General features: G+C 40.0%; 1 protein-coding gene across 1 annotated transcript in view; it reads left to right on the top strand.

Moving 5' to 3' along the window:
* The window catches only part of CAPN10 (calpain 10), a 56,199-nt gene extending 35,466 nt beyond the window's left edge, over positions 1-20,733 (top strand). Inside the window, exons 8-12 of the mRNA XM_073626549.1 lie at positions 1,966-2,168; positions 4,154-4,403; positions 8,676-8,863; positions 10,453-10,498; positions 19,239-20,733. Coding sequence (XP_073482650.1) covers positions 1,966-2,168; positions 4,154-4,403; positions 8,676-8,863; positions 10,453-10,498; positions 19,239-19,265 — 714 coding nt within the window. The 3' untranslated portion in view covers positions 19,266-20,733. The remainder of the gene's footprint in view (positions 1-1,965; positions 2,169-4,153; positions 4,404-8,675; positions 8,864-10,452; positions 10,499-19,238) is intronic.
* The last annotated feature ends 1,211 nt before the right edge of the window (positions 20,734-21,944 follow it).

The following is a 21,944-nucleotide window of genomic DNA, read 5'->3' as shown; positions in this document are numbered from 1 at the left end:
TAATTTGTTTACACAAGAAAGGTGAAGGTTACAAAATAATCAGCAAAGCTTTACTTATCGGTCAGAATACTGTAGCAAAATTAATACAAAAATTTAACAAAGATGTAACTGCAACCATTTCACAGAGCTGTCCAGGCCGTCCACAGAAGTTTCTGATGGGAAGAGTTGAAGAAATTTGACATGCAAGTTCACTGCAGTTGGCTAAAGAAGTAGAAAGCCAAACTGGGGTGATTATTTCCAGTGACACAATACAGCGTACACTGCAGAGGAATGACATGAAAGGGTGTTGTCCACGAAGGAAGCCTCTCCTAAAGCCCATGCACAAAAAAGCCTACCTTGAATTTGCCAGTGCCCATGCTGAAAAAAGACTACTGGGACTCTGTATTCTGGAGTGATGAGACCAAGATAAATGTTTTGGTACTGATGGCTTCAAATGGTATGGCGTGGTAAAGGTGAGGAGTACAAAGAAAAATGCATGGCGCCTACAGTGAAACAAGGTGGTGGCAGTGTCCTTCTGTGAGACTGCATGAGTGCTGCTGGTGTCGGGAGCTGCATTTCATTGATGGTATCATGAATTCACAGATGTACTGCTCTATATTGATAGAGAAGATACTTCCATCTCTCCGTGCCTTTGGTCGTCATGCACTTTTCTAACATGACAAAACACACATTTAAGGCCACTGTTGCATTTCTGAAGAAAAACATAGTGAAAGCGATTCAGTGGCCAAGTATGTCTCCTGATCTGAACCCAATTGAACACCTATGAGGAATTCTAAGGAGAGACAAGTTGAGCATCACTCTCCATACAGCATCCAGGCTCTAAAAGAGGTAGTTCTTGAAGAATGGAAAAAATAGATATTGCAATATGTCACCAACTTATTCATTCCATGCCTAGAAGACTTGGTGCTGTCCTTACAAATCATAGAGGTCATACAAAATACTAGCTGTAGTAATTTTTGTTGTGGGGTGTATTCATTTTTGCATCAACTAATTTGAGTAAAACTGAAGATTTTGCAATCTAAGTTACATTATTAATCTTGCTTTCATGTAATGAGCTAAACGAATGTTCTATAAAACTCAGTTTTGTCAGAATTTTGGAAATTTTTCATTGTTCATTGAGATATTGATTAAAATCTTACTTTTCAAAAGGGGTGTACCCATTTATGCTGAGCACTGTATCTTCCTAACGGGTTTGTTAACCCATCAATATAAAACTATGCCAGGCTGGCATAGCACACTGTGTCTGTAGTTTTAAAAAACGAGTGTTGTAAATACCTAATTTCAGCTGTCTTCAGGCCGGTCACATCACTCGCTCACTTTACAGCTCTGATCTATTGCTTCTGAGGGAGGGGCCATGATCTCCCTCTGACGTCCGATGGGGAGATCATGTGGCCGCTCGTCTCCTCTGCAGAAGCCGTGTCTCATAGCTGTAAAGCTGCCGCGAGTCACGTGACCGGCCTGAACACAGCTGAAATTAGGTATTTACAACACTCGTTTTATTAAAACTACAGACACAGTGTGCTATGCCAGCCTCTAATAGAGAGCCTGGAAGTGAAAATTGTTAAGTTTTACTCTACAAGTATAGCGGCGGGGGGAGGGGGTGCGGCTGGAGACAGACACAGAGGGGGATGACAGGCAGGAAGGAGGGGAAGAGAGGAGAGAAAAGGGGACAGCGTATGACGGAGTTACGCACTTTAACCACAGTGATCAGGGCAGAGCTACCCTGGTTATCGTGGTCTATTTAGAGAGGGCATACAAGAAGTGGCAAGTTCAGGGGTTTTCTCTACAGTTTGAGTGGGGCAGATTACACAGCCCAAGCGCTGTGCTGTGTAAGCTGCTTTAAGGGACCAGGATCTGCATATTTTTTGGGGGGGAGGGGGTTAACAAACACTTTAAATTTAGTTAACAGTTCGTAAATTTATGGAAATAAGTTTTTATGTAAATTTTATCTCCTTTTTTCTGCAGGTGGAAAAACGTCGTTTTAACTTGCAGAAGACTGTACTGTCACCTGTTGTTGCTGGCACCTCCTCACATTCCTATGACAGACAGCTTCACCTGCAGTGTGAGCTTTCTCCTGGTTATTACCTGGTTATACCCAGCACTTTCCTCAGGGACACAGAGGGGGACTTCTTGTTGCGAGTCCTATCTAGTGGACCAATCACCCTCAGGTTGCATCTTTTAAACTATATATTGAATTTACTACTGTCAAAGCAGTATTGGTGCCAAGGTCTAGTTTACATGCAGTTAGAAACTTAAATATCCCTACATCTTTTAGTGCACCAAACATAGATCACAATCCAATCAAAATCCAAATTATACAAGAATATAAAAATTGCTAAAAATTAAAAGGTCACCTTTTCAAATAAATAAATGCATCTCTTTTTTTTTTTTTTTTTTTTGCAGGTGAAAAAATGTGCATTTATTCTTTCTTTTATTGGAAGTCTGCAAAGCATTGCACCCATGATCAGCAGTTTGTGGGTGCTACGCAGCGCTCAAGTGCCATGGTAGTTCATTGAGAACTACAACCCGACAGCCGCCACAGCTGATAATTGTAGTTTTCCATTCACAGCCCCACACGACCACATCTTTTTTGAATTGTGACAGCAGACACTGGTCTGCTCTTACAGTGGGGATCATGGGGGCAGCTGCAGAACTAACATGTTACGGTCTGAATACGGATGTAACATGTTAGAAAAGGTGAACTTATCCTTTAACCAATTCAGCTGTCACACCTGTACACTACCTATGGACAAGAGCAGTTTTTTACGTTTGTCATGGGCCTATTGATTGAGCAATAAATTTGTCATTACTTAAAGTGGAGTTCCACCCAAAAGTGGAATAAGGAATCCTGACCCCCTGACATGCCACATTTGGCATGTAGTTTTTTGGGGGGGGCGGGTACCTAGTTTTGACAGGTACCCAGCTCCCACTTCCGCTCGGGTCGCCTAGGCGGCCCCTCCCTCCCTGCAATTTTCTGGGTCAAGTCACAGGTCCCAGAAGATTGCCGGACCATTCAAGATGCACAGTGCGCACCCCGCTGTGAAGCCACAAGCTGTCACAGCCGGGTATCCACGGTAGTGATGCCGGCGCCGTGGATGGGGAGGAGGGGGAGAGAACCGAGGCTTTGGGCAGCCGCATGGCTGGACCGTGGGACAGGCGAGTGGGTGTTCATTAAAAGTCAGCAGCTACACTTTTTGTAGCTGCTGACTTTTAATAAACACCGAACTGGCTGGAACTCTGCTTTAAGACAGCAAAGCAATGTATATGTTTTTCCTATTTGGGGACAAACAAGGCATTTTGGTGATATTACTTTGCATAAACAATTTTTTTTTTTTTTTTTTTTTTTTTTTACACAATCAAGATACAACACAACAAATACAACGTATACATTTTATTCTTTCATTTGTTCCATTTAAAATGAACTCAAAGTACTTTGTAAATACATTGGGGTCTATTTATAAAAAAAAAAAATCCTCAGCATTCGCACAGCCTACGCAAATAGTGCCTGTAATATGACTATATATTTTTATTTTTTATGATTGCCAGTGCCATCTAGTGATTTAGGTATTTTAGGAAGATACTTTATTATGGCCACTAGATGGGGTTGACAATTATGGTAAATTGATTGCGTGCTCTAGATCTATGGTTTCTGCATTTTTTCACTCTCCCTGTCAGGAATATGGGCAGCATCTAAAGTTGGGGAGTGACATAGTCCTGTTTTCATGATGTGTGGAGACTGATCATTGTCACTTGTCATATGTATCATAATTGTCTCCTGGGCATTATTTATAATAGAAATCAGTGGCTGATCTTCATAGGAGTAAATACTCCACACTGCTCCTGCATTTTATTTTTCATTTGTAAAATGTAGAATGCATTGTGGAGGTTGTGGTATCCTTCCATGTGTATTCTTCATAACGCTGCAGAGAACACTTTGGGATAGGAAAGTCCTTTTACATGTCAGTCATGGTTTTTTTCTATCTCCCTGACCTTTATTTTTGTTCCTATGCCTTTAGAATGAGTAGGGCTTTGTTTTTTTTTCTTTTCTCAAAACAGACAAAATGGAAAGCACATTTGTGTAATACAGATTTTGGTTATGAATGTACTGGAGATTTAACTGAGATTTTCCTGATTTTGTGTGTGTATCCTACAGTGAAATAACCTCCCATCAGCCACTGGTAAACACAAGTGAAGATGATGTAAAAGGAACTTGGGAGACCCGAGAAGTAAAAGGCCAGTGGAAAAAGGATGTTAATGCCGGAGGCAGCAGGAATTTTCCATCTTACTGCCTTAATCCAACCATCCCTTTTATAGTGCCCAGTAAAGCCCGACTGGTGAGGGTGACACTAAGGCAACATTGTCAGGGAAAACACTGCCATGCAATAGGGTTCCATGTGTACATGGTAAGAATTATTTAAGTGTTACTGCACTTTTGTTGAGAAAAAAAAATCCCCTCTTCCCCTAGTCAGTTATACATGTTGCAATTGCATTGTTTTGGGAAACATAATTGTAATGTCTTACCCTCTATGATTTGCAAATCTCATAAACCTATATTTAATTCACAATAGAAAATAGAAAACATATCAAATGTTTAAAATGATAAAATGCACCAATATAAGAAAAATAATTAAGGTAATGGAAGTCCTGAGATATGCTTAGGCTTGGCCTCTAATGACCCCACACACCTGTATACTCGCACAGCCTGCAGGCCTCCAGTAAGAACTGAACACCGGATTGAGCACTTTTTCCCCACCCAAATCTCTTCAAAGTCTTCAAGATCAAGGCCCCGATCCGGGACTTCAAAATCCAGAGTAAACTATAACCCCAGTCTTTTCTGCACAGAAACAATAATCTGTAACTTCACACTGTCATTTCGTAAACTCACACGGGCCTTGCACTGTCAAAAAAGAAGAAAAAAATATATACTCCTAAGCGCAACAAACCAAAAACATTATTTAACTAATTTTTAAAATTCAAAGCAAATTTCCTCTTCCTATCCATGTCTCCATGATTTATTTTGCTGAGAAATCACTTTGGAAAACACCCCCTAGCATTTCTAGCAATGGCCATCTTGAGTAAGGGCAGATGATTCATGTAGCCAAAGGTGTGCACAGCCTATTGCATTAGGGCAGGGGTAGGCAACCTTAGAAAGATGGAGATCTACTTGAACAACACTGATGAAGTCAAAGATCACCGGGCACAGTGTCCTGTTCTTAGGGCCAGTTCACACCAGAACGCAGTGCCAGAAAGGCATGTTCCATGTGTGTTTTCTGCACCGTGTTCAAAACGCACTACCTTGTGATCTACTGTGGGTGATGATTCATTGTTAACCCCAAACGTAGATCGTAAATGCGTTACGCACAGAATGCAGAGATCAGGAGTGTGTTGAACACAGAATGCTGGGATCAGAAGTGTGTTGCGCTCAGAGTGGGGGGGGGGGGGTGAAGGGTGGTAGAAGACACTGCTACAGGGGTGGCCCTGCCCATAACAGTGTCCACTACCCCCTTCACATCACCACCACCCCTCACACAGTAGTGTCCTCTTCTTCCCCCTTTAGCAGTGACCATATTAACAAGCTGGTGATTGGTTGCTTAGGACCTAGCAACCAATCACCTGTGGGTTAACTTAAAAAGTTAACTTGGCCAGCTTCTCCTCCTGCCCTCTGTCCTGGACTGTGCTGGCTCTCGCTCCCTGCTGTTTACTGATGATAGCAGTGGGGGCGGAGGTGGGTCGTGGAGAGAGAGAGAAGAACGAAGGTGCAGCTGGTGGCTGGGAGAGAACCAGTCCGGTACCTGCGGGGGTTGGCGGTGGAGACTTATTCACAGTCTACCTTTCACCTGTCTGTGGCCAACAGGTAGCCCGCAATTGACGGGTATTTACTGGCACTTTTTTTTTTTTGGTACATACCGCATAATCTTCTTCCTCCTTCTTTTTTTTTTTTTGTGAATGTAACTGCATGCATTAATTTATGCAAACAGGTAACATGATTCCCTTATCGCATGAGGTAAAGGTTAGTGAATTGACCCCATTATGTTTACATGCATGAACTTCAGTGTTGGCTGCATGGCATTTCTTTGGGTGAATTTTCTAATGGTGACAAAAGTGGACCATGCATTCATGTATGTTGACATTGGCCTTTTTTAGTCTACATCCGAAGCCCGCTTGACAATGCTGGAGCACGGTTTGAACACAGGGACAGGGCATTATCACCCTATAACAAAGTGCCAGAACAAGGACTTTCTTTGCAGAATCACAAATTAAAAAATTACTTTTTAAATTATATTAACATGTTAAAGGTGATCTGAGCTTTAGTGCTTGTTTTTATATGCTGTGATTCGTTCTTCATTACATATTAACCACTTGCCGACCAGCCGCCGCAGTTGTACTGTGGCAGAATGGCACGGCTGGGCGAAACAGCGTTACATTATGGCGCTTTGCCCTGTGGCCACTAGGGGGGCATGCTGCTTGCCTCCGGAGCCGATGTGAGTACCAGGCTCCCGCGATTGCTCGTAAAAAGGCCAGAAACGGGATCTCTGTGTGTAAACACAGAGATCCCGGTTCTCTGACGGGAGAAGAGACTGATCGTGTGTTCATACAAAGTATGAACACCAATCTATCTCTTCCCCTAGCAAGTCCCATCCCCCCTTCAGTTAGAACACACACTAGGGAACACAGTTAACCTCATGATCGCCCCCTAGTGTTAACTGCTTCCCTGCCAGTGTCATTTTTACAGTAATCAATGCATTTTTATAGCACTGATCGTTATATAAATGCCAATGGTCCCAAAAATGTGTCTGATGTGTCCGTCATAATGTCGCAGTCACGATAAAAATCACAGATCGCCGCCATTACTAATAAAAAAAATAATAATAATAAGTAGACGCTATAACTTTTGCGCAAACCAATCAATATACGCTTATTGCAATTTTTATTACCAAAAATATGTAGAAAAATACATATCGGCCTAAACTGAAAAAAATTGCTTTTTTTAAACAAAAATGGGAATATTTATTATAGCAAATAGTACAAAATATTGTGTTTTTTTTTTTTTCAAAATTGTCGCTCTTTTTTTGTTTATAGCGCAAAAAATAAAAACAGAGGTGATCAAATACTACCAAAAGAAAGCTCTATTTGTGGGAAAAAAAGGACGTCAATTTTGTTTGGATGCAGTGCCGCATGACTGCGCAATTGTCAGTTAAAGCAACGCAGTGCCGAATCGCAAAAAATGCTCTGGTCATTCAGAAGCCTTCCAGGGCTGAAGCGGTTAATTTTGTTGTTGAATTCTTCTCTGGCAACTTTTTTTTTTGCTCTATTTAATGGAATAATAGGCATAGTTTTTTCTATAACTTTTTTTTTTGTTTGTTTTTTAATTGGCAATCCTATTTAGTATAATGTTGTGTTGATTTACTAAAGCTGGAAAGTGCAAAATCTGGTGCAGCTCTGCATAGAAACCAATTTTTTTTTTGCCAAAGTTTAATTGAACAAACTGAAGTTAGAGGCTGATTGGCTACCATGCACAGCTGAAGGAAAAATATATAACACTGCGCTAACCCAATGTGTAGAAAAAAGCTGCTACATACAAATATGACCAATATTCTAAACATGTAATAGAAATAAATGTAGCGCTAATAATAATGATGATGAACTGATCAGTGGTAATAGCCACTGAAACAAAACGTAAGTATAACCAATATAGCACAATAAACAAACCTTGCAATTGATGTCTGATTGGTCATACTATTTGTATAGTTTTTATATATATTTATACAGTGTAGGGGATGAGTTTGATGCCCCAGTTGAAGTCCAATTGGACGAAACGCATTGGGCGAGCTACACTCTTCCCTACACTTGATTTTATCTTTTTACGTGATCACGCTATTTTAAACTGTCTGTTGATTATTGGTGTCATCCAATAAATACATCATTTGATCTGCACCATTGGCGCTTTCATATATTTTTTTGGGAACCACCTATATATCCGAGACTTCCATGTGTCTGGGACTCCCCTTCGTTCTTCCGGATTGACAGTCGCGATTGGGACAACAGAGGGAGGATTCCCCTTGAGATCTGGGGTTTCTTGGACCTGCTACTTCCATCTGGGATCTCTGAGCCTGTTTGATTTGGTGTCACTGGCATCCGAATCCACCTTCTCTGGTAAGCGTATTTCATCTGTTTCCTGTTCAAGATCGTATAACTGATGATATACAGACATGAAGATTCTCCATTTATGTTGGACTCATTCCACAAATTTTTTATTATGGGACTACCATTCTATCGCTACTTAGCTGGGCACTATTGAACCTCATTTGTTTATTGTGCTATATTGGTTATACTTACGTTTTTGTTTCAGTGGCTATTACCACTGACCAGTTCATCATCATTATTATTAGCGCTACATTTATTTCTATACCATGCACAGCTGCACCAGATTTTGCACACTCCAGTTTTAGGAAATCAACCCCAATGTTTTGCAAAATTTTAATCTGTTGCCCTTTTGCAGAAATGATGAATTCACTATTTAAATATTCTTTAGTAAATACATCTACCATAAAATTACACGAATGGTTGATGAATGGGAAAATATGGTCTTGTTATAATTCTAATGGTTGTCCTCTGATTTGTGTTTGAAATCACTGTTGGTTATTTTGAAATGCTTTGTGTGTACCCATCTGTAGGTTCCCTCTGATAGCAGCCTTTCACCTTTTGTACAAGAGCCGCGTGCCAGTTGTGTACCACACAGTTACTCACATGAAGTGTCCATGATGTGTGACCTTTCTCCTGGGCAGTACATCATTGTGCCTTCCACTTACTTGCCTAATGAGGAATGTGACTTCTCTGTATTCATATCCACCAAGATGGAGAGGTAAGTGCAGTGTTTATATTGCTTCAGTTGTTAACTTGTATGAATCTATGTGCCACACAGAGCTACTTTCAGTTTCAAATATATTAAATGCGAAGTTAAAAATGTTTACTGTTGAAACACAGTGCACTGTGTACCAGCATAGTGCTTTTCATCCCAGTTTTGATACTGTGCAGTGTGCACCAGGCATGCCTGCTTTCTAAATCCATGTACCAGCTAATAACCAGCTCTCCTGGAGTTCCTTCTGTCTGAGCTTGGGAATGTACAAGTCAGTGCATCCTAGTTCCCAGTATCCCAACTCTGTCCATCTATAATGGGGTGGTTTTGTTTCTTTATGTACACCAGGGCCAGACCTAATTCTCTATAGCATTTAATGTCATAAAAATAGAGTAAGAAGGCCTCATACACATGGGCATACTACAGCATACACTCCAAGGGCCATGTTTACCTGCATGGAGATGCACTAGTGTTTCGTGCAGGCACTCCCGTTTTTGTCTATGTAGAAGCTGCACGGACACAGCCACTGCTCCCAGTATGACTTCTGTGGGGGTTCACAGCTCCAAACATATTGAGAGCAGTGGCTGTGTGTGCAGCTACTGTATACATGAAACAACTGTGCATCCTTGTGCAGGTAAACATGGCCTTTACACAGGTGTACACTGTAGTGTGCCCGTGTGAATGAGGCCTAATTATGTCATGAAAAAATGCTCCTTTATTCAACAAAATAAAAGTATAAATCTATATATTGGATTTTGGCTTTGCGTGGATAGTTGTGACAAATTCAGCCTACTTTCAAACTTGCATTTTAAGGCTTACTGTCTACTTTTATTCACATGGAAGCCACTTAGGAGTTACCCACAAGGGGTGTTTTCAGCAACGAAAATATTCAGCTTCCTGATCATTTTAGATGCTCAGCTTGGCACCCTGCCTCTTCAGGCAAAGTCTCTCTTGTTCTCAAGATGGTGTTAAACAATCCTTAGTATCAAATGTCAGTCTGGTCAGAGCACTGGCCTGTAGGGCTACTCCTTGTGTGTCCACACTACCCTGCTGCCTTTGCAGTGCACATCTCCACAATAGGTTTCTGGCTGAGTGGAGACTACTCTCTATTCAGAAATAACTTTGTTCTGTCCCATGTAGTCTCCTGGAAGCAGGGTGGCCACAAAGGAACACTTGCATAGTGGTCCTCTAAAAACGTTGTCTGCAGTGGACTATGGTAAATTCATCTAAAATCCAATCTTCTATTTGTTCTCCCTACTTTTCTATTTTAATATGGTCACAGACATTAGCATTGAGTTTTTTTTTTTTTTTTTACTTGTTGCCTCTTTTTTTGTTACTAAACCAAGTCATTTTTATTTGGAACAAAAAAGTTTGGTTTTTTTTTCAAAATGTTTGTTTTCTATGATAAAATCAAATAGTAAGTTACAGAAAGCTGAGTCCACTTCAGTCACAATATATATTTCAAATATGTGGAAAGGTAAAATAAGACCTCTGACTGCAGTCAATATCCAGGTATTAAATAAGCATTAAATAGACCAATGAGCACAAGTAATAATTGATTTGTCCTTTAACATTAGTTTGTTTTCTGGCTATAGGAAATCCATCCAGAGCCAGGAGGCTCTTGGGAAAATCCTGCATGAGGTAAGAGAATGCATTTCTAATGCGCATAAATGAACAAACAGAAGTATCATAAAACGTAAGCCTTAAAAGTTCATCTCCAGTGATCCATAAAGCTAAAGCAGCGCTCTTGAGTGTGTTACACCCACAAATTATGATGAAACACTCTGTGACAAGTGAGTTCAGCTGAAAAACATGCTCTGCTGAATGTTCTTTGGGGGCTTATTGGATGTGTAGTAATAAAACCTTCACCACGCCGTCTGATTCCACTCCCCTAAGAGTTTACACTCACCAGATCAATATAGGGTAAACACTTATTAGGTATGTCTTTCCCATTTAGCAGTCAAAATCCAGAGAGGCAACATCATCGATATCAGTCAGGTCACCTGAACAGTCTGTATAAGCAAAGTACCTGTGTAACACTCAGTTCTGATACTAAGTGTCATTAGCCAGTGATCTCAGATCATTAATGTGCATTTGTCAAAACAAGGAAGTTTCTTTGCAACATAATAGCTGTAGCGGGTTTACCGAGGAACTCTCACACAGCACTAGCACCTTCCAGCTTCTTATAATTTCCTTCTGTTCCGAGGAGGGACAGCCATGAACTGTCACATATTACTAAGGAAGAGAGCTCAGACATAATTACTGTCATTTTCCAGCGCCCATGGACATTTAAACCAGCAATTCCAACCGATCTGTGGATCGACTCTGGTCTGAATGTGTATGTGTGGATGTGAGGGTTATGTATGGTGCAACTGAGGAAATGGTGGCCACCGATGTCCTATTTAGACACTAGGTCTTTTTAATATGTGTTGGGGATAGTAGTACCTTATACTTTTTCTATTTTGTAAAAACATTTTTTGTAAAAATTTTCTCTATATGGATAATTAATAAATGAATAACAGTTTTTTCCACCGGTTTGTCCTCTCTGAAGAATTGCTGTGTGATCTTTCACAATTTTCTTATGGTAATGTGTCTAATTCAGAGGACAACCACATTTAGGGGTCTCCAAAACTAATATATGTATTAGGACACTCCAATTTGACGGTGGAACCGGGTGAATCTCTAGCGGGTGAGGCTATTATATGGCCGATAATTATTCACCTGAGAACACCGGATTTTTCTGAGAAGAAGCTAAGTTCTTCCCTTTTTTCCTTTTTTTGTATTCTTTACATTTATACTTAAAGTGGGATTATACTTCCCTTCAGGAGGGTGGCTTCTGCTTATCCAAGTACTTTTTTATCTCCAACCCATTTTTAATTGCACATGAAGGGGCGACTAAATGTTTTTCTGGCCAATACATGTTCTATCCCCTTCTGGTATTTACTATTTGGTTCTAGGTGGAGTGCTGATATATGTATAAAATAGAACTAATATGGCATATCTATTGAATGAAGAGATTGACCTTGAGATAGAGTCGGCATTCTCTTGCGATTCGACTGCGACATGTGGTGGTGGAGATGATACCCTGAAAGGACTATTAAAGAACCATAGAAAACTTACTATAAAATTTCTGAACAGGAAGTGGGACATCTCATCACTAAAGTCGCATATCGAGAACAAGATTATCCCGAGGGGCCTAAGGGAAAGAGTTATACCAGCAGGACACTTACCCCACGATTCCTCGAGCTCTGGAAACAAAGCTGCTTGGAACGGGGATTGGCTATATTAAATATGATAGTTGAGGAAGAACAGATACAGCTGGAAGAAATCAAGAAAGCAATAGACAGCAGTGTCCAACTACTTGAACCATACAAATTAGATCCGATCTTTATAAAAACGAATGAACTATTAAAAAATGAAGTTGAGAAAACACAGAAACTTTTAAAATCTACAAAACAGGAGAAATTTAAGCAAAATTTACAGGACTGGGAAAATGGGGATATCTTTGATCCGACTATCCCCAGGGGCAGAAGTAGATCACGTAGGAGAAATAGAAGAAATAGATCTAAAATAACTCAACCTAGACACTCATCCACAGATAGTGAAGCAGGACTCTCGGAAAGGACAGTGGCTTTTTTAGAAGTAGAGGGGGACATACCAAACAACTTAAATTCCAGAAAGGACCAAACAAAAATGACTCCTACCGGCAGGCTTCCCCCTCAGAACAATATCGGAGGCCAAGGAAGAGAAAGAGACACAAAGGGAAATCAAAGGGAACTCATATCGGGGTCACGGAGAACCTGACTGATAGAGCCAATACGAAAGATGTATCTAATCTGGAAAATCTAGATACTGACAAAAAGGTAGTTAATCTATCAGATTTCCCTTTGAATCAACATCACGTATCCCTCCTGCAGAAAGGATTGTCCTTTTCACCTACAGCTTCAATGAATGAATTTGAAGTATTTAAAGATATAAATTTATTCCTACGTAAGGTTATCTTTAGATACTGGCACTCAGAACGAAAAGAAATAAACACTACTGATGAACAAACGAAGGAAGAACAGGAGGCCCTTGAGGTATTGGTGTCCTTTTTGGAAGAAAATCAGGACCCTGACCCTGATGGTGAGACTAATAGTTCCCCATCGGAGTCTCTTCGTCCCTCAAACTTGACCATTAGGTCCCTCAAAATGCCTCCCCTCTCAAAACACAAACAGATTCATTAATTTTTAGAACAGGTGAGACGGGACCTATCTCTACTTGATTGGAAATACAGGGGAATTGATAACCTCACTCCAGCAGAGAGAAAAGCACTCAAAGAACTCAAGGAAGCCAAGGAGATCATAATAAAAAGTAGCGATAAAGGTGGTAATGCGGTACTCTTGTCGCAGAACATCTATGAGGGAGAAACCATGCGTCTCCTCAATGATGAAACTACATATGAGAAACTCTCTTCTAACCCCTTTCCAAAGATTGTAGCCACTCTCAACTTTAAACTACAAATGGCCTCTGAAGAACGTCTACTCTCCAACAAAGAAAGCAAATATCTCTGCGTCAACTAATTTAATACCCCAACCGAAGCTCCACAAATCTGTCACAAATCCCCCGGGGAGACCTATTGTGTCCGCAATAAAAGGACCCCTGGAGAGGGTTGGAAAATTTGTTGACGCAATGATAAAAGAATTGGTAAATGAACTCCCTTCCTTTATACAGGAAACACGAGATGTACTTAGGAAAATAGATGGAATCAGGGTACCACCGGATGCCATCTTGGTGGGAATTGACGTAGAATCACTATATACGTCAATTCCACACAAATGGGGTATCAAAGCAGTACAGTACTTCCTGGACTCTAAGTTTTTCCAGTTAGCTGCACAAAATGAGTTCATTGTGGACCTATTACAATTCATGTTGGATAACAACTGCTTCCAGTTCCTTGGCCAATATTACAGACAAATTAGGGGTACATCCATGGGAGCCCCATGGGCCCCAGCCTGTGCATGTCTGCACCTTGGGTTGTGGGAACTGGAATGTGTGTATCCCTCGTCTCTGCACCTCAGCCACTGCCTACTGTGGCTGAGGTACATTGATGACGTGATAATGATCTGGGGGGCACACCCCTTGAACTAACTTCCTTCATTGAAGAACTCAATAATAACAATAGGAACATAAAACTTACTTTTTCCTCCGATCCTGCCACTCTACCCTTCCTCGACCTCACTATTTGTGTTAGAGATGGTTTAATAACTACTAAAACATTCAGAAAAGAGACAGCAGCAAATACCTTGCTGTTGGCTTCGAGCCACCATCCCAAATCACTCATTCACGGAATCCCGGTAGGACAGTTCCTACGTAGTAGGAGGAATTGCTCGGGGGAATTGGATTTTCAAATTGAAGCCAGTGAAGTGTACGGGAGATTCCGTGAACGGGGATACTCATGGCTGCGTCAAAAAAAGAGCCTATACAGCCGACAGATCGTCCCTACTTTCAAACAGTACAAAAGTACAACAACCGGATAGAACTACAGGTGCCCCAATTAGGATTATCACTAAATTTGGAGCACAATGTTAGAAAAGTTAGAAAAATACTCAGCCGTCACTGGCATATCCTAGCGGATTCCCCCATTCTTGGGAACATAGTTGGTGATAGGCCTCTACTTACTGCCAGAAGAGCCACCAACCTTAGAGATAATCTAGTTCATTCTGAATACTGTAGACCCGCAAGACGGGATTGGCTCAGTAGCCTTCCCCCACTCAAAGGAATGTACCAATGTGGTAGATGCCACATATGCAAATATGTTGACAAGACGGACATGTTCACCAACTCTGAAGGTACAAAACAGTTTAAAATCTACCATTTCATAAACTGCCGAATAACACGTGTTATATATATATATATGCTCACATGCCCTTGAGGGTTAATATATGTGGGGAAAACTAAGAGGCAGCTTAAAATCAGGATTGGTGAACATGTCCAAAGTATAATAAACAAGGATGATGATAGACCACTACCGTTACATTTTCTGGAAAAGCATGGAGGAGACCCGAGCGGCCTCAAATGTAAAGATATTTATAAATTAAACCTACCCCCACGTAGGGGAGACTTTGATAGGGTTCTTTATCAAAAAGAAAAAATGTGGATTTTTACATTAAACTGCATGCAGCCGCGAGGCTTAAACAACGAATGCAATTTATCTGTTTTTCTTGAACAATAAAAAGAGCCCCCTCCCCGAGTCCAACACACCTTCCTCGAATAGGAATGTCCCCTGTGGGAATGGATGGGATGTTCTAGGCATCCCTCTATATGTATAGAGAACTATCCCTTCTGTTCACATATGGACCATGATAGATGTCCCCAGCTGAGGAAAAAGGGGAAATAATGGTGAAAATGAAAAGTCCCCTATATATATAATATCATAAGCCCCAACTAGAATAGAGTTTAGCTGGATGATTTAAAATACAAGAGAGGTCACAATAGAGACATTCTATTATATTATGGCGAAGGAGGGCCTCTACATATTCATCTATTCACTAGCCCAAGAAATGGAGCTGCCTCAGAACCTGATTGCTTAAGTTTCCCCTGTTTTCTTTATCTGTGATGGATTAACCCTCTATAGAATTGACTAAGTGGTTCAATCGCAGTTATCCTTGGAAGAATTATGTTTCTTAAACTTTTTCTTATACAAAAAGTCCACTTAATTGACTTCACTGTTCTGCTATGAAAGTCTTGAGTTAATTATCTAAATTAGCATGTGTGGTCTGTCTATAATCTGTATCTTTAGAGTTTGATCGCCCCTGAATGTGAGTTTGTTAGTGCACGGGTGATGACTGATTGAATCACAGCGCAACTAGATGGTCTCCATATGAAACTGATCAATGCCTGATTAATTAATGATTTAAACAAAGAGGATACACCAGTGCGCATGCTCTGAAGAAGCTTTGAACAAAGCGAAACATGTAAGCATGATTATAACATGGTATCCGTGATGAGGACATCGAGACCGCTATCCATTTACCCGGTCTTTCCCCCCTCTAATTTTCCTCGGACCGACAACTAGCACCAGAGACCGGCTATTGACACAACCACTACGAGTGACACCACTGCAGTATATCTCTGGGAATGATTCCTTAAACAACTGGATGACTTATCCCTCTTCTACTCCGTAACATGGATCTTTGTATCCATAAATAAACAGAGGAGACCGCTCTGCCACTCTTTACCTGTATCTCCCTGCAGCGGCTGTGACGGTAACAGATTGATCACCGAAATCTCGTCTAGATGCCGGAGGCTGCGGATAGCTTTCTACCTGAAGATGTGGTGAGCTGTATTATCTCCTAACTATTGTTATTAGGAATCATTACAAACTGTATAAGCAAAGTACCTGTGTAACACTCAGTTCTGATACTAAGTGTCATTAGCCAGTGATCTCAGATCATTAATGTGCATTTGTCAAAACAAGGAAGTTTCTTTGCAACATAATAGCTGGTAGCGGGTATACCGAGGAACTCTCACACAGCACTAGCACCTTCCAGCTTCTTATAATTTCCTTCTGTTCCGAGGAGGGACAGCCATGAACTGTCACATATTACTAAGGAAGAGAGCTCAGGCATAATTACTGTCATTTTCCAGCGCCCATGGACATTTAAACCAGCAATTCCAACCGATCTGTGGATCGACTCTGGTCTGAATGTGTATGTGTGGATGTGAGGGTTATGTATGGTGCAACTGAGGAAATGGTGGCCACCGATGTCCTATTTAGACACTAGGTCTTTTTAATATGTGTTGGGGATAGTAGTACCTTATACTTTTTCTATTTTGTAAAAACATTTTTTGTAAAAATTTTCTCTATATGGATAATTAATAAATGAATAACAGTTTTTTCCACCGGTTTGTCCTCTCTGAAGAATTGCTGTGTGATCTTTCACAATTTTCTTATGGTAATGTGTCTAATTCAGAGGACAACCACATTTAGGGGTCTCCAAAACTAATATATGTATTAGGACACTCCAAATTGATGGTGGAACCGGGTGAGTCTCTAGCGGGTGAGGCTATTATATGGCCGATAATTATTCACCTGAGAACACCGGATTTTTCTGAGAAGAAGCTAAGTTCTTCCCTTTTTTCCTTTTTTTTCTTTACACCTGAACAGTTGATTTATATCCTTCAATTAAGCTGTTCATTCACACTCTTTTACCGCCGCCAATCTTAAATGGCTCAAAACATTCCTCATAGCGTGAACCTGTTTGAGTATTTATTTATTCCCATAAAATTGCCCCCCTTTTCATATTGCACTTACGAGAACAAAAATTTAAATTTGCATCCACTGGTATAACCAAAATAACTGTACAGCATGACACGATACTCGCTCACCGATCCTAGGATTCTTATCCGCGGTAATACCCAGGTGCAGATCGGGCCAGCTGACATTCACAAGCCGTATGGTCACGCCTAAACGCGTTTTGTCATTACGTCTTTATCAATAGGCATGGCCATACAGTAGATTATAGCAACAAAACATCTTTAACATTAAGGTACGATTAGGTTAAACAAGGATATGTTCCCCATATACACAATTGCTATATTAGCCTGGGCATCCTATTGAAGTGAAATTCATTAGCTTTCTGGAAGTTGTAGCCTAAAAGGCATGCTGTAATCCTCGGTTTGTTTGAACAAACACTTATCGAGATGCTTATCATTTGAATCATACCTATGCATGGCTATATATCGATGGTGTTGCCTCTCTGGATTTTGACTGCTAAATGGGAAAGGCATACCTAACAAGCGTTTACCCTATATTTGATCTAGTGAGTGTAAACCCTGAGGGGAGTGGAATCACACGGTGTGGTGAAGGTTTTATTACTACACATCCAATAAGCCCCCAACGAACATTCAGCAGAGCATGTCTTTCAGCTGGACTCACTTGTCAGAGTATATCATCATAATTTGTGGGTGTAACACACTCAAGAGCGCTGCTTCAGCTTTATGGAGCACTGGCGATGAACTTTGGAGGCTTATGTTTTATGATTTATTTGTTGTTATAGCAGCAGCCTGTTCTTTTACATTGAATATACATTACCTAAGCGCTCGATGAGTAATCGTGTTTGCTTCAAGTGTTTAGTAAACATTAGAAGTATTTGTATTTAAGAAGTATTTAAATTGACAAATGGAATTTCTTTTGCAGTGTAACAGTAACAAGTGCACACAAAGCAAAATATTTGAGCATCTCCATGAAATCACTATGAATACTGTTATTTTTAAAACCTGGGTGGCATTGCAGGATAATGATTGCTAGGCCTTATGCACATGGGGTATACTACAGCGTTTGCTCTAGTTAAGGCCATGTTTACCCGTAAAGGGATGCACAGTTCTGTGAATCCCTGTGCAGGCAGTCCTATAGAGATTAACTGAGACTCAGAAGCTGCATGAACACAGCTGCTGCTCCCAATTTGACATCCATGTGGGTGCAGGTGCATGGCCCCAGAACACACACTGTTTGCAATTGTGGATGTCAAATTAGGAGTAGTGTGTCCATGCGGCCGCTACGTACCAGTTGACATCAGTCGGACTGCCTGTATGGCGATGCACGGAACACCTGTGCATCCCTGTGTGGGTAAACATGGCCCTCATATGGGTGTAGTATGCCTAGAGATGGTAAGGCCTTGAAAAATCGAGGGGGGATGTTTTTTCTCTTTCCTTTTTTTTTTTTTTTTTTTTTTTTTAAACATATAACATATACAGTCCTCATTATTCCATTTGTAGTACAAAAATAAAGTTTTAAAAAGCAAGTTTAGTTTATTTACTGAATAAGCTGTGCTTTTTATTTCAAGCATAATTCTTTTATATACACCGCATTTCACAAAATGCCTTTCAATTTGTAAAACTACTCCACGCTGAATTATTTTTTTCAACTTTTTCCAAAATTTCTATTTTTTGGGGGGAAAAAACTTTTACATCTCTTAAGTATGCCCTGTGTGAATGAGGCCTAACTGGTAACTTCAGACCAGCAAAGCCAGATGAAAACGAAATTAACTTGTATACATTTAAATCTAATTCCCTATTGTAACAGCCAACAGAAAACTCAGAGCTCCATGGTCTCTATAGTCCATACAATCTGATCATTATGTGAATATTTTAATCTTTTGCACATGACATTATGCTTTTTAGAGAAGCACACTTCACAAATTACACATACAGGTGCATTTATAGTTTGCTCAAAATAAAAAAGATGGTTTGGAGTACTTCTTCTCATTAATGCGTGTTTAGGTTTCAAATACTTTTTTCTTTGTTTTTTATATTTACATAGGACGGCCATATTTTCCCAATATACATGCACATTGGTGTGCAAACGCTGAACATTTTTTTTATTTTTATTTTTTTTTAGGTTTCAGTTGTCACAGTGATGAAATAAGAAGATTTTGATAATTTGATCCAGCCAACCATTATCAATATAATTCTTGTTAGGAATGGAACAATCTATTATAAATTTCAAAACTCTGTTTTCCAGATTCTTTCATAGTGGTCTTGAAAAGGACCTGTAAAGCTAGCAGCTTTTTAGACCCTCTTGAGAGTTTTCTATGAATTCTGTTTAAATGTGCACTGGTATTACTAATCCTTATAAAACTGTACACTGCCTACCTTTGCGCCATAACTGTGTTTATTTTGAAATGTTTACTGTGGAGGAACATTAAAGCTGGAGAAAATGTGACTCGTTCTTTGTCCAAAATGTATTTTAATGCTATAGTTAATATTTTCCAAGCTTAAAATATTCCTTATAAACTTTGACAAATTACACTGTGGAGAATTTACGAAAACTCAAGAAGACCGTATCTGGATCTGTCCCAGAGAGAACCGTTTCTTGTTCCAATATTGCAAGGAAATCTTGTATCAGCCCGGGTTCACACATATGCGAACACAGACATGTGATTCGCACCCGCATTGCTGTGCCGATTACTTGCGATGTCTGTGCAATGCGAGTTCAGCCATACAGTTGTATGGCTGAACTCGCATTGGATTCTCACAAAAAAGGTGCAGGAACCTTTTTTTTCCCGCACTGTGATCTGATTCCTGTCCTAATTCACAGTTCGCACTGTGATCTGTGAACCGGTCTGGGGGTGTCATTAACTTTGTATTGACACCTGCAGCGGTTCGCAGAGGGCAGTGTGAACTGCTTGCGAGGGAGATGCGATGCGGGAACCGGCACTGAAATCTCGCTGGTTCCTGCATCGCATATGTGTGAACCCAGGCTAAATTTTTTTTTTTTTTAAATCCCCTCATGTGGTGGTGTGTCCATGGGACTGAATTAATATCAGCAGACATCAGGCTTAGAATGTTTATTACCTGGTGGGATAGGTTTGATAATTGTTTTTCAGGTGGTCATAACCACTTGACCTCCAGAAGATTTACCCCATTCGTAACCAGACCGTTTTTGGGATACGGTACTTTAACTGACATTTGCGCGCTCGTGCGACACTATACCCAAGTAAAATAATGTCCTTTTTCCCACAAATAGAGCTTTCTTTTGGTGGTATTTGATCATATCTGCGTTTTTTTTTTGTTTGTTTTTTGGGGGGTTTTTTCGCTATAAACAAAAAAAGACCGACAATTTAGAATAAAAAAATATTTTTTACTTTCCAATAATCTCACCTCCTACAAATCCTTATTCCTTTGTCTGTACGGGAGCCTGGAGGGCCTTTAATCCTTAGTGTTTGCGTTTTACTCAAATATCCCATATCTATGAGTATTGAACTTTATCCACATACATTGTCATGTATATTGTGCGCCGGAGTTTTTTTTGTTTTTTGTTGTTCTTTCTGAGTTGTGTTTATGTAAAATTTTTATATAAATAAACACCTTTAAAAAAAAAAAAAAAAAAAAAATCCAATAAAAAAAAAAAGTTTCATTTTCTTCATAAATTTAGGTCAATAAGTATTCTGCAACGTATTTGTTATTTTTTACTAGTTATCAGCGACCTATAGCACGACTGCGAAATTGCAGTGGACATTCTGACACTAACTTACACTTTTTGGGAACCAGTGACACTAATACAGTGATCAGTGCTAAAAATATGCACTGTCACTGTACTAATGACACTGGCTGGGAAGGGGTTAAACATCTAGGGCGATCAAAGGGTTAACTGTGTGCGCAACCAGTGTTTGTGTACTGTGTTAGGTGCTTTTATTAGGGCAAGAGATGGAATTTATTCCACGTTGGCTGGTGTCGGTGGTCATTGAGTACCCGACACCCACCCTTTAGCTTCCGCTGTGTATAATGACAGCGGAAGCGAGCCGCCAGCAGCAGAATGTGTGCCCTCTACCTAGAGATGCGGGAATCTTGTACTGTCATTGTAAAAATTGTTGCAATTACAAATGTTTAGGCATTCTCATGTTTATTTCTTTTGTTTGTATTGCTAGAACACAAAAAAGTGTAGAAACAAAAGCCAAATCTGACATATGATCTGATCAGAGTACGTGATGAATCACAGCAGGTCACATGACAGTTGTACACAATGGATGGCTCCCTTTCATGTCATCCAATGTGTACAATTGTGTTGCTAGCTGTGATTGGTCAATTTGATCACATGGTAGAGACAGGGCCAATTACAGCCCATCTGTAAAATGTGTAAAACAAAAAATCAAAAATCCTGATCGCTTCCCCAGAGCAGAACAATGTTACTATGGTAATATTATATTGCTCTGGTCAGTGTGTTTAAAAAAGAAAGAAAAGACTAAAGATGTACTTAAAAAAAAAAAAAAAAAGTAACTTTTTTTTTTTTTTGTACTGTCACCAGTCGGTGTCCCTGATCACTGCCACACCAGTTTTATGACGGCACTATACTGCACTGGTGACCGTATGTTAAAAAAAAAAAAAAAATAGGAATTTTATTTTTTTTGTCATTTTTCAAAAAATTATTACAAAAGATTACAACTTCAAAAAACCTGCCATGACTCTTACTAAATACCTTAGACTGTCTACTATCCAAAAAGGGGTAATTTTGGGGGTATTTCTACTGTCCTGGCACTTTAGGGCCTCAAGAATTTAGATAGTCCTTCAGTACATTCGGACTGATCGATTTTCAGATATACCATAG

This window comes from Aquarana catesbeiana, linkage group LG04 (genome assembly GCF_042186555.1).
Source record: "Aquarana catesbeiana isolate 2022-GZ linkage group LG04, ASM4218655v1, whole genome shotgun sequence".
Lineage (NCBI taxonomy): Eukaryota > Metazoa > Chordata > Amphibia > Anura > Ranidae > Aquarana > Aquarana catesbeiana.
Note: the sequence above shows the minus strand (reverse complement) of the source record. Positions and strands in the feature narration are given on the sequence as shown.